At 38.5% G+C, this 12,880-nt stretch overlaps 1 protein-coding gene across 1 annotated transcript in view; it reads right to left on the bottom strand.

The window, feature by feature from the left end:
* OXCT1 (3-oxoacid CoA-transferase 1) overlaps positions 1-12,880 on the bottom strand; it is a 145,623-nt gene that overhangs the window by 59,532 nt on the left and 73,211 nt on the right. The window contains exons 6-9 of the mRNA XM_075066927.1: positions 7,212-7,319; positions 4,204-4,318; positions 3,597-3,691; positions 2,903-2,951 (exon numbers count right to left, since the gene is read on the bottom strand). Coding sequence (XP_074923028.1) covers positions 2,903-2,951; positions 3,597-3,691; positions 4,204-4,318; positions 7,212-7,319 — 367 coding nt within the window. The remainder of the gene's footprint in view (positions 1-2,902; positions 2,952-3,596; positions 3,692-4,203; positions 4,319-7,211; positions 7,320-12,880) is intronic.

The raw sequence follows: 12,880 nt of genomic DNA on the forward strand, positions 1-12,880 counted from the left end.
GGAACTGTCCCAGATTGAGGTGTCTTTAGAGGAGGTTTTGGAACAAATTGATAAACTAAACAGTAATAAGTCACCAGGACCAGACAGTATTCACCCTAGAGTTCTGAAGGAACTCATATGTGAAACTGCAGAATTACTAACTGTAGTCTGTAACCTAGCATTTAAATCAGCTTCTGAATCAAATGATTAGAGCAGACGTGGGCAAACTACAGCTCGCGGGCCACATCTGGCCCATGGGACCATCCTGTCCAGCCCAGGAGGCTAGCCCCCCCGGCCCCTCCCCCACAGCCATGCCATTGAGTGGGCAGTGCTCTGGGTGGTGAGGCTGCACGTTCCTGCCGAGCAGTGAGGCAGCATGTCTGGCTCCCAGGGGGACAGTCAGGGAATAGGGAGCAGGGGGCGGTTGGATGGGGCAGAGGTTAGGCGGGGCAGTCAGGGGATGGGGGAGGGTTAGATAAGTGTGGGAGTCCCAGGGGGGATGTCAGGGGCAGGGGTCTGGATAGGGATCAGAGCAGTCAGGGTACTGCGAGTTGGAGAGCTAGACAAGGGGTGGAGTCCCAGGGGCAGCTAGGGTCAGGGGGTCCCGGGAGGGAGCAGTTATGGGACAAGGAGCAGGGGGGGTTGGATGAGTCGGGAATTCTGGGGCGGGAGGCAGGCAGGGGGCGGGAAGTGGGAGGGGTCAGATGGTGGCGGGAGCCAGACTGTTTGGGGAGGCACAGCCTTCCCTACCCGGCCCTCCATACAGTTTTGCAACCCCAATATGGCCCTCGGGCAAAAAGTCTGCACACCCCTGGACTAGAGGATAGCTAATGTGACACTAATTTTTAAAAAGGGCTCCAGAGGTGATCCCGGTGATTATAGGACAGTAAGTCTGACTTCAGTGCCGGGCAAACTGGTTGAAACTATAATAAAGAACAGAATTGTCAGACACATAGATGAACATAATTTGTTGGGGAAGAGCCAATATGATTTTTGTAAAGGGAAATCATGCCTCACCAATCAACTAGAATTCTTTGAAGGGGGCCACAAGCAGTGGATATGGTGTACTTAGATTTTCAGAAAGCCTTTGACAAAGTCCCTCACCAAAGGCTCTTAAGCAAAGTAAGCTGTCATGGGATAAGAGGGAAGGTCCTCTCATGGATTTGTAACTAGTTAAAAGATAGGAAACAAAGGCTAAGAATAAATGGTCAATTTTCAGAATGGAGAGAGGTAAATAGTGATGTGCCCTAGAGGTCTGGTACTGGGCCCAGTCCTATTCAACATATTCGTAAATGATCTGGAAAAAAGGGTAAACAGTGAAGTGGCAAAAATTGCAGATACAAAATTGCTCAAGATAGTTAAGTCCAAGGCAGACTGCAAACAGCTACAAAAGGATCTCTCAAACCTGGGTGACTAGGCAACAAAATGGCAGATGATATTCAATGTTGATAAATGCAAAGTAATGCACACTGGAAAACATAATCCCAACTAAATTAGCTGTTACCATTCAAGAAAGAGAAGAATAGAACAAGAAGCAATGGGCTTAAACTGCAGCAAGGGAGGTTTAGGTTGGACATTAGGAAAAAGTTCTGTCAGGGTGGTTAAACACTGGAATAAACTGCGTAGGGAGGTTGTGGAATCTCCATCTCTGGGAAAATTTAAAAGTAGGTTAGATAAATGTCTATCAGGGATGGTCTAGACAGTATTTGGTCCTGCCAGAAGGGCAGGGGATTGGACTCGATGACCTCTTGAGGTCCCTTCCAGACCTAGAATCCACAAATCTAGTGAGTCATTGTGGATTGGTCTGTGAAAATATCCACTCAATGTGCAACAGCAGTCAAAAAAGTGAACAGAATGTTGGGAATCATTAAGAAAGGGATAGATAATACAACAAAATATCCTATTGCCTCTATATAAGTCCATCGTATGCCCATATCTTGAATACTGCACACAGATGTGGTCACCCTATCTCAAAAAAGATACAGTATATTGGAACTGGAAAAGGTTCAGAAAAGGGCAACAAAAATGATTAGGGTTATGGAATGGCTGCCATATGAGGAGAGATTAATAAGACTGGGAATTCTCAGCTTGGAAAAGAGACAACTAAGGGGGGATATGATAGATGTCTATAAAACCATGACTGCTGTAGAGAAAGTAAATAAGAAAGTGTTATTTATTCCTCCTCATAACACAAGAACTAGGGGTCACCAAATGAAATTAATAGGCACCAGGTTTAAAACAAACAAAAGGAAGTATTTTTTCACACAATGAACAGTTAACCTGTGAAACTCCTTGACAGATAATGTTGTGAAGGCCAAGCCCATAACAGGATTCAAAAAAGAACTAGATAAGTTCATGGAGGATAGGTCCATCAATGGCTATTCAAGTGAGATCTCCGAAAAGTTGCTTAAGTTGTTGCTCCAAAGATATAATCCCTCAATAGCGAGAAGTGAAGATATTAAACATACAGTGACTGAAGTCCAACAGTTTTGCCAAACATGGCTGGGACATGAGTCAATGGGGCCAATTTCTAGCACTTCCAGAATCCCATGAAATACAGTGGGAACAAACGCATGTGCGTACAGACATAGTCCACATGCTGAATTGGGGAACAGGTCTAAGAATCTTTTGCTTCAAAAAAGTAAAACACAAGACTTCACTGCTTGAGTTAAAAAATAGCCTCCTTTAACCGTTACTACTAGAAAGCAGTGATGATACATATGCTGACTAGCTAGTATATTAATTGTCACTAATGATCGAAACTCATAGTCACTGCAAATATGTCAGTACTAAAAAAGGTAAAACAACATAAATATTTACAAGTAACATTGCACCAGTGTTCTGGATTTAGTATTGAATCAAATAAAGTATGTTAAATCAGTTATGAACAATTTCCAGAAGTTAAGTATATTGATGATTTTACCTGCATTAATCAGGTCTGGATCTACCTCATTTTCAAGTGGATAAGGACCCTGAAAACAAAACACAGTCTCAATATTTATTGATGATCCAGAATAATACAATATTTTCCTTTATTAATTCTAATGTTTGTGACTCAAAATAAATACATCATACATTTGGATTTTTCTGTGTGGTACACCACTTCTATTCAGCATGTGCACTGAAATGTACACTAGTCCATGAACAGAGACTGTATGGTAACGACATTGCTGAAGGCTATTATTAAATGTATATAGTTTTCCTTGAAGCTACAGAATTTCTTAAAGTCACAGGCATCCAGGTTCAATTTAACAAAACATCACTAGTAAAATATGCATACGTATTGTGTTAGTTTAAAATTATGTATGATGTCACAACTAAAAACCTCTTATAGAGCTTGATCCTGCAAGGTGCTGAGCATTCTGGCACCAATCCAGCAAAGCCCTTTACAAACGTACATGCTTAGCTTTAAGCCTGTAATCAGTCCCATAACTCCAATGGGACTACTGACATATCTCTCAAGTAAGTATGTGCTTTAAATACCTTCCTGGGCTTAAGCAAGAATGCTCAGCCCCTTGCAACATGGCAGCTCATTGAGCTCAAAGTATAAACAGCTTGTGGAAGAAACAACAAATCAATTTAAGTGCATTACATAAGCCTTCACTGACTCTACTTACCAAGCCCAGGACTCCATTTTCACTCTGCAGGTGAACTGAAATGTCTGGACTGATGAAGTTGCTGGCCAACAGTGGAATTCCTATACCCAAATTAGCTGAAGCAAATTGGTTAAGGTACAACTAGAATATAATTACCGTAAATGAGTAAAATTAACAAAATTATATTTGTGCTGTGATCAGACCCCCCCTTTTTTTTTTTTTTTTTTTTTACAAACTGTTCAGCTTTTCATATATATATGCCTCAAAAGTTATGCTGAATTATTTTGTCAATTTGGACTGCTCAGTTGCCTTCTTTCAGATGCTAACCCATTAATATAACTGTCCAAGCAAGCTTCATTTAATACAGATGGTGCTTACAATTTTCAAGAAATATCAATTAATCACTTGACTGCCAATGAACATTCCAGTCATACCCAGGTAGAACATCTCCTACTGCATGCCTTAACATTCCATCTATTTCAATAGGATGTTAATATAATGACAGAACCACAGGTGCTGTAGTGGACAGTGAAGATGGTAACAAACTTGTGACAGGAGTAACAGCTGCGACTTCTGTTTTATCACAGCAAATCCCATTTCTTTAACCTACAATATAGTTGGAGGATACCGTACATGCCGTCTTCAAACTCTAAAGCTGCTCGTCTGATGATCCTCTCTCGCACACTGTCTCCTTCCTTCTTTTGTTTGGCTTTTGAGTCTTCAGGCTTTCGGATGGATAATCGCTACAAAGTAAGACATTGTCAAAAACAAACTGTGGTGTTAAGATTCCTGTTCTGCAAGACATGAATGTCAGGCTCAAGGGTTCAGTTAGACTTTATGCAAAAGTCTTTTAGAATATTATAGGGATGAAACCAGTTGGGGTCTACAGAAAGTACTGCAAAAAAACCAACAACAAACAAAAAACAAAAAAATTGAATTTAATGACGAATGAAATCCTTTCTATATGCATTTTTTCAATAGCCTACAGAACTTATTAGACAATATTATCCCTGCAATGGAATTTGATAGCTTGGCTTTACTATTCTATAAAAGTTATAATGGCTTTAAATTCTATAAGCCTCTTTCCACAAGGGATAGTTTGCCGTCAAGAACAGCACTATTCTTTTGAGAAAGTTTCTGTCAAAAACATATTTTCTGCAACTTTTTCCTTTACCTTTTTCCATATTTCAAGACAGTAGGTTTGTGTGGGCAGAAGGGATTTTCCCTGATGGAACAGAGGCCTTTAGTGGGTACATAGCTGTTAAATAAAATCCATGTTTAAATTAAAACATTTATTTTGAATGTACTGTAATTTATTTTCATTTTAAAGAAGCTTTCTTTTTAACCCATGGCTCCTTCCCCTACAATGTGGAGCATTTCATTGCTGTCTTTGAATCCCAAACTCATTATTTCATTTCGTGCAGTAAATGAAAGTGTTCACAGATTGGCTCCTGCCTTTTGTTGGAGGATTCTTCCCTGGAAAAAGGAATGCATGGTACACCAAGGGCATTCCCGCTAGAGGGGTCAGGTCTGAATCCAATTAGGCAGGAGCAAACATCTAAAGACAGTAAATGTATGACAACCTAGCTTCTATTTATTCCTCCCCTTCCTCCTGCCCCCACCCCCCCACCAACAAAAATGGTATAGCAGTATGACTGTCATTTCTGTAACATGATTAGAATAATAACATACTTTCCTTTTCCCAGCACTCTAAATCTGGTTTATATGGGAATCCTTTCCAGAAACTCCACTGGAGTAATATGCCTGATCCAATTTATGGTCAAAATGAAGAAAGTAAGGCTGGCAGAGCCAGCTACTACACCAACCACTGTCCACACTGTCAGTCAAGGTGGCATGTTGGGACGAGGAGGGATCATGATATAGAAGGGGTAGGGTGGAGTGTCATGCCTCAAATTTTATTTTATAGGCTCTGTGTACGACAGTAAATTAATAACTTTGCAATTTCATTGCTATATTTCTATTTGATGAGATGCATCACTGCTAGGATTATAAAACTCAACGGACCAAATTTATCCCTGCTGCAACTCTACTGTATATCATATAACAACTTTTTAAAAGGTGATCAAAAAATGAGGTAAGTGGTATGACATGAGGCTTTGTTGTTAAAGTTCTGGCTTAACCTCCTGGTCCTAGGAGGAACCCCAGTGAAGCGGGCAAATCAGCGAAGAAAGCCAAGCAGTATTTGTATGTAGGTGCTACACTGGAAAGAAGGGGCAAGCCCCTGAAGCCAAACTGAAACGACAACAGCATTTTAATCAAAGCAAAATCAATCCATTTAGAGAAAGACAAACGCTTGTGAGTGAATATAATAGACCTTGTCTTAAAAGGAGGGAACGGGGTATTAACTGCTGTCTAATACAAAGTGCGCATAGACTAAGAGCTTTGACACATCTGACTCCAATCAGATAGCTAGTGACAGACCAAGTTTGTGCAGAATAAACTGGTGGCAAAGCAAGCTGTGATTTATCATCCTGCTTGAGGTGCACAAGGAGGTTTACCCCAGGGAGAATTTACTCAAGTAAAAGGCCTTATGCCTTCCAGGCCTTTGTGATTTTATGGTGGTCACAGAAATTTGATTTATAGCAAAACAGTCTCAGGAGAACAATAGTCTAATAAGAAAAATGGGCAGAAGTCAACGTAGGCTTTTTTCCCTTCATATTTCCCACTCCCACCAAAATAACCAACAAATATAGCCAAAAATGTTATTTCTGACTGCAAAGAAATATTACAGGTGTGTCAAAACATACTGCAAGGTTGCTGGTCCATGACATTTTTAAGTGTTCTTCCAGAGAGCTGTCATGCCATAAAGTTGAACCCAAAGATACTGCTCCTGGGAGGGACACCACAGAACCAACGCAGGGACAATTTCCTCCAGCTTGGTTCTAAGTGTAGCAATGAAATAGCCGCTTTGTTTGTGGTCAGCTAAAATGCTACCTAAATGTTCATTAATTTTGTAATTTTGTAAACAGATACTGACAATTAAAGGTCTTCCAGTTCTGTAGAGGAATGCAATTAAGTAACAGTTTCTGTTAAAAACTAAAACAAAACACACCTCCAGGACACTCTGCCACATAAATATGAATATAGGGCCATATTCTCTCTCCTGGGTCCAGTCTGTACCACCTGCATAGCACTAAGGGACTGGAACTGGCTCTAGATGCCAAACCTCTCAGTTGGAGTTAACTCTCACCTGCAGTAAAGCTGGCGGAGCTAGCTCCTACGCCAACTACTGTCCATGCTGCAAGTCAAGGTGGCATGTTGGGATGAGGAGGGATCATGATATAGAAGGGGTAGGGTGGAGAGCCACGCCTCAAATTTTAAGCTGGTATAAGGTTCCTTAGGGACCCTAACCAGCTACCCTAAATTAGGCAAGCCCAGGGGCTCCTCTAACTTATGCAGTGATTGGAACCAGTTACTGAAGCTTGACAATTGGGGATCTATAACCATTCCCTCCTCCACCCCCATCTCCTGCACAAGCTGGAACTTGAAAGAGTAGAGAATCCATCTCATAATATTTTATCATGGCTACAGTTTAATGGTCGAGCAGAAAATCTGCAATTTATAAAATTTATTCTGGGTCAACACATATAGTGGCTAAGAAGCCGAACTACTTACTTCAATTCTCTTTTCATATTTCTCTCCCTTTATGAGACGATGGACATAGATCTTTGGAATGTGAATATCTTCTGGGGCAAATGATCCTATATCAACAATTTCTTCTACCTGCAGAGAAGAAAAGGAAGAGTGAATATACTCTGTTGAACCAGTATATTCTCTCAAGACATGAAAGATTTATGAGAGATTTAGCAATGAAACTTCCAGATACTCAAAGTAGAGCAGCTCAAATCTACCCAAGAAGAGGCAGAGAGCGGGCCAAAAGAGTGGAATGGCCTCAAAATAAGTGTGTCTAAAATTGCATGGCTACCTCTTACACACGGAGGGAACTCCAACATTTTTGTGTAAAGGATATTTCCACATGCATTTCTGAATAATTATATTTCTAGCTGCCCAGTTTGCACATACAAATATCTCCTGCACACCCACATGAGAATTCTTTGCACATACAAAATAATAAGCACAAAATGGAGAAAAACAAAATTTTGATAGCAAAAGGGGTACAAAATGAAAATGTACAATTTTAGGTATATAAATCTGGAGATCAGGTTCAGACCACTTTGAAAGTACTTCAAGATGTGCTGTTCTGTAGGAAGTCACTAGAATGCAAGGCTGTGCAAAACAAGCCTGAATATTTACTATGACATGCTGTAGTTAAAGAAAAGTTAAATTTCAAGTTCTAAGAAAGTAGTTGAATTGATTAAATGTACCTTTGGCACAAAATTTATATCTGTCTACTCCATGTACTTTAAACATGGCCTCTCTGGAGCACGTTTTCATACTTTGAATGGAATTCTTAAGTAATCTAATTGTCACTACAATTATTCGTAGAATTTCAGGGAGAGATTATCTCACATTCATTATATTCAGTGTTCTCAGTCAGTTACATTTGCATAGTGTTTTCAATGCATGTATACAGACATAAGATTATAATGTCAAGTAATGCAATGTTCGTGATACTAGATATTCTGTATTCAAAAGGAAATGAAATCATATCAGAGCTAGTCTCCCGAGAACATGTTACAATAGCAACGTTAAACTCAATATGAAGATATCTAAAATAAGCCTAAGGATTCCTAAACAATAAAGGCTTATGCAACAGGATACATCAAGGGAGTTACACCATTTACCCAATCTCTATGATGAATAAATCTCAGAGCATTGTCATCGCAAATGAAGAAACACTAAAGTACTTTCAATCCAGGTTAGCATGCATAGTTCTCAGATGAAAACAAATCCAAGTGCTGTATCTGTTGTCTCTAAAATCTCAACAATAATACATTTCATATGGCATCTGCCATACAATCTTTACCCTAATATTCCTTATAGAGTACCAATAAAAGGCTAAACAAGCTAATAATAAAAAGTAGCAAAGAGAAAGAGAAAATAAAAAGGTATAGACAAGGGAAGGAAGGTATGTTTTCAGATGATCTTTAATTCTTTTCAAAGGCCTGATGAAACAGGGAAACATAAGACTGTTTATATGGCAAGAGCTCTAGGGGGAAAAGGTGCTGGCACAAACAGTAGCAAAACTGTGTGAAGTGAACAGTGCAAGACATCGAGAGGGAGCAATGATAGGAGAAGAGGAAGAAAAGTTCTATAAGGTAAGGTGGGGCCAAGTCAATTTACTGTTTTAAAAATAAAAAGATTTTATCAGGAACAAAATGGTGCAACAGAATCCATGCACTATCTTGCTAAATGATTGGTCACATTGTCATCTATATTATGAGATGGCAGAATACCTCTGCAATCAAAAATAGGATAAGGTGGAAAAATCCTGACGAACACAGATGAAGATTCTCTGTCAGAACAGCAGCTACTGTAAGAATCCTGGAACAAAATCAAAAAGGAGGAAAAGCAGAAGAGAATTGCACAGAGAGTTCAATGTAACTATACATAAAACAGATCATCTGCTACCATCTAGAATCCGAGTTCCATTTTTTCTAATTAGTATTTGTCTTTACTTACTAGGTGAAAAAGCAGGCCCAAGAAATATTAATCGCTATTGATTCAAACTCTATTATAAAATGGCTGCTTTTATTTCCTCTTATTAAAGGTTAGAATTACTGAACCAAATTTTTTTGTTGGCATAACTCTCGACTTCAATAGTTATGCTAACAGAGGATGTGACCCATTGTATTATTCTTCCTCAGAAGACTGAAAATAAAGTGATTTCTCTAGATATACCACCTATTGTTATCTCTTTCCTTCCCCCCCATCCCCCTTATTGTTTGGCATTTATTTTTATCCCATATTTCTTTTGATGCAGCACAAGCATCATCAAACATTATTTATTTTATGTATGTATTGCCATAAATATGTCGCTTGTAGACAATAAAATGGACATATTTGCCCTGAAGAACCTAAGATCAAAGATGCCATTTCTTCAAATGGATTCATCCATAGATTCATGCCCATGCTTGTGTTTCTTTGTGAGTCTAGCCCTCACATATATACACATTAGCCATTTTCTTAAAACTTCCCATTAGTGCAAGCAATGACAGCACAAATGTAGACTAGCTGCCAGTTTTTCAACCATCATGCCATCTAACCACTCAGAGCAGGCTAAGATGACACTACAGTTTATTCATCAGATATTAGAAATCACAGGAAGCCAAGAGGTTATCAATCTTAGCTATACAGTAAAATCTGAGGAGTAACTCCAATCCTGAAGATGGCAGATGGGCTTGATCCATTTTAGGAAGCCTTCAATTTGTGGTTTAAAGACCCTAAAATTGGGACATTATATTATCTCCTTTCTGTTAATCAGGCATTTTTGTGCCTGTTAGATATGACCACACAGACCCCTGCTTGGGTTCAGATTGAACAAGAATTGGAATAATTTCCCTCCCTTTCAGCCACTGTAGGATCAAATTATTATAGATTTGATGGCACCAGAGTGCCCACAATAAAAGCTGTGAGACAAACTTGGTAAAAACTTGGCTAGAAAGTTCTGCTTCCATTGATTCTTCCAGGTAGAGGCAGTCCTATGGAGCAATCCCATCCTTAAACTCGGTGACAAAACCATGATGTGGAGGGTTTAGTGGACAGAGGAATGATGACTGTGTCACAGCTAACTAACAATCACAAATTTAAGCCATCTGTAGATATTCAGCAACAATTTGTCTTGCCCTTCTCCAAAGCATGAATGTATCTCCAGTTAAAGTATTTACTTACTAATATATTTGGACTGAGTATATTGGAAGCTCCAGAACCTCAAAAAAACTAATATTTTGGAGGACATTTCTGGCATTTACTCAACCAGATGGTATCCTTTTATGATTTGCTAGGCCAAAAAACTCTGCCAAAAGATTAATAAATTTAAAGTTGCTTGAAACAGAGATTTGGATACACAGCTATCTCCGACCCAATGGAGTATAATTGTATCTTATGTTAAAAAAAGGTACTATAGACCTGAGGCTATGGCTTATTTATCAAAAGACTTTTCTTTTCAAATATACTTGTCCCCGCACAGGCTAACACTAATGGACCTCATAAATGCTGACCACTGTTGGAAATTAACTCCCTTGGTGCTACATTATCTCATATGATTTATGACTGTTCCATATCAAAAATTCCTGGTATGAAGTGGGTCAAGGGATCAATTTTGTATTGGATATTAACTTGGAGTCCTCCCGCGTAAGTTTAATTTTTGGATATATTCCTGATACCTGGAGATTACCTGGTAACAAAGAGGCGTAGTTCCCATGTGCAACTTTGGTCTTTAAAAAAATAATCCTGCAAAAATGGAAAAGGTGATCCCCACCAAATATTGATTCGAGGCTCAGTGTTATGGCTGACCTTGCCAATAATAAATGACTGGCATTTCACAGAAAGGAAGTGCCCAAAAAATTCAAAACAATTTGGGCTGCCTTTTTAGAGGCCTGTGATTCACATTGACCCTAAAGACAGATATGTTGTGTCCATTTACTCTGTGTGTTATGATGAATCTGGTATTTCGTTATATTTGTTGTATTTGAAAAAAATTAATAATAGGGCTGTCAAGCGATTAGAATAATCACGATTGTGATTAGTTGCACTGAAATAATAATAGAATACCATTTATTTAGATATTTTTGGATGTTTTCTAAATTTTTACATATGTTGATTTCAATTACCACACAGAATACAAAGTGTACAGTGGTCACTTATTTTTGATTGCAATTATTTGTGCCATAAAAAACAAAAAAAACAGTATTTTTCAATTCACCTCATACAAGTACAGTAATGCAATCTCTATCATGGAAGTTGAACTTACAAATATAGAATTATGTACAAAAAATAACAGGATACAAAAATAAAACAATGTAAAACTTTAGAGCCCACAAGTCCACTCAGTCCCACTTCTTGTTCAGCCAATTGCTCAGATAAACAAGTTTGTTTACATTTACAGGAGATAATGCTGCCGGCTTCTTATTTACAATGTCACCTGAAAGTGAGAACAGGTGTTCGCATGGCACTTTTATAGCCAGCACTGCAAGGTATTTACGTGCCACATATGCTAAACATTTTTATGCCCCTTCATGCTTCGGCTACTATTCCAGAGGATATGCTTCCATGCTGATGATGCTCATTAAAATAATAATGTGTTAATTAAATTTTGACTGAACTCCTTGAGGGAAAATAGTATGTCTTCTGCTCTGTTTTACCCACATTCTCCCATGTATTTCGTATTATAGCAGTCTTGGATGATGACCCAGCACATCACCAAATCATATATTAAATTAATATATTTGAAAATGTAAAAAAAGTCCAAAAATAGTTAATAAATTTCAATTGGTATTCTATGGTTTTAACAGTGTGATTAATCATGATTAACACTTTTAAATCACAATATTTTTTTGAGTTAATCACTAAAGCAGCAAGATTACCCATTGTTCACAACTAATGGCAAAATGCTAAATACTGTTTAACTGCATGTGTGCCCAAGGTTATAAAGTCTGTTTCCTGAAGTGACTCAGTAATGGTTGTGGGACAAATCACAACATTAACTAATGCCAGAGTATCATTTTCTTCGACATGTTCAATTGTATTTTTGTTACTTTATTTCAGTTTTTAACAAGGGAATTTCAGTTCTTCCCCTGAAAGTGTAGCCACGGCAACCCCAGAATTTCTGCAGGCATCCAGTGATGGAGGTACACTATAGCTGAAGGGAACACTGGGATGTGTAGTCCTGATACTGCTGAAGTTTGTAAGGCACTGAATAAGATATTTCACTGTAAACTGGCAACCCAATTTTAAAAGCAACATCCACTCACGCCAAGTCATTTTATAAAAAACAGCCTTCAAAACTGAGTATGCCCACTGTTTCGTAATCTTGCTGTCTAATTAGTGGGTTCAAGATGTGCAAAGCCTTTTCAAAAGTTGGAGTTCAAAAAAACAACACCCATAAACACACACACTTATTTGCAGCAGAAACCAGGGCAGGTTGTTGGTTTGTTTTTTCTGTTTGTTTTTTAAATGCTTAACACAGAAGCAACCCAGGCATTTTTAAAATACTGGTCTTATTAAATCCACTTTTTACTCTAAATTGTGGTTTTGGTTTTGTTTTGTTTAAAGACTACCTTGAAATCTTTCAATTAATCACAGAAAAGACACAAAAAGATCATGAGGGGCCTAAGCAGCATAAGATGTTACACTTGGCCAGATGTAAAAAAAAAAAAAAAAAC

This window comes from Chelonoidis abingdonii, chromosome 6 (assembly GCF_003597395.2).
Source record: "Chelonoidis abingdonii isolate Lonesome George chromosome 6, CheloAbing_2.0, whole genome shotgun sequence".
NCBI lineage: Eukaryota > Metazoa > Chordata > Testudines > Testudinidae > Chelonoidis > Chelonoidis abingdonii.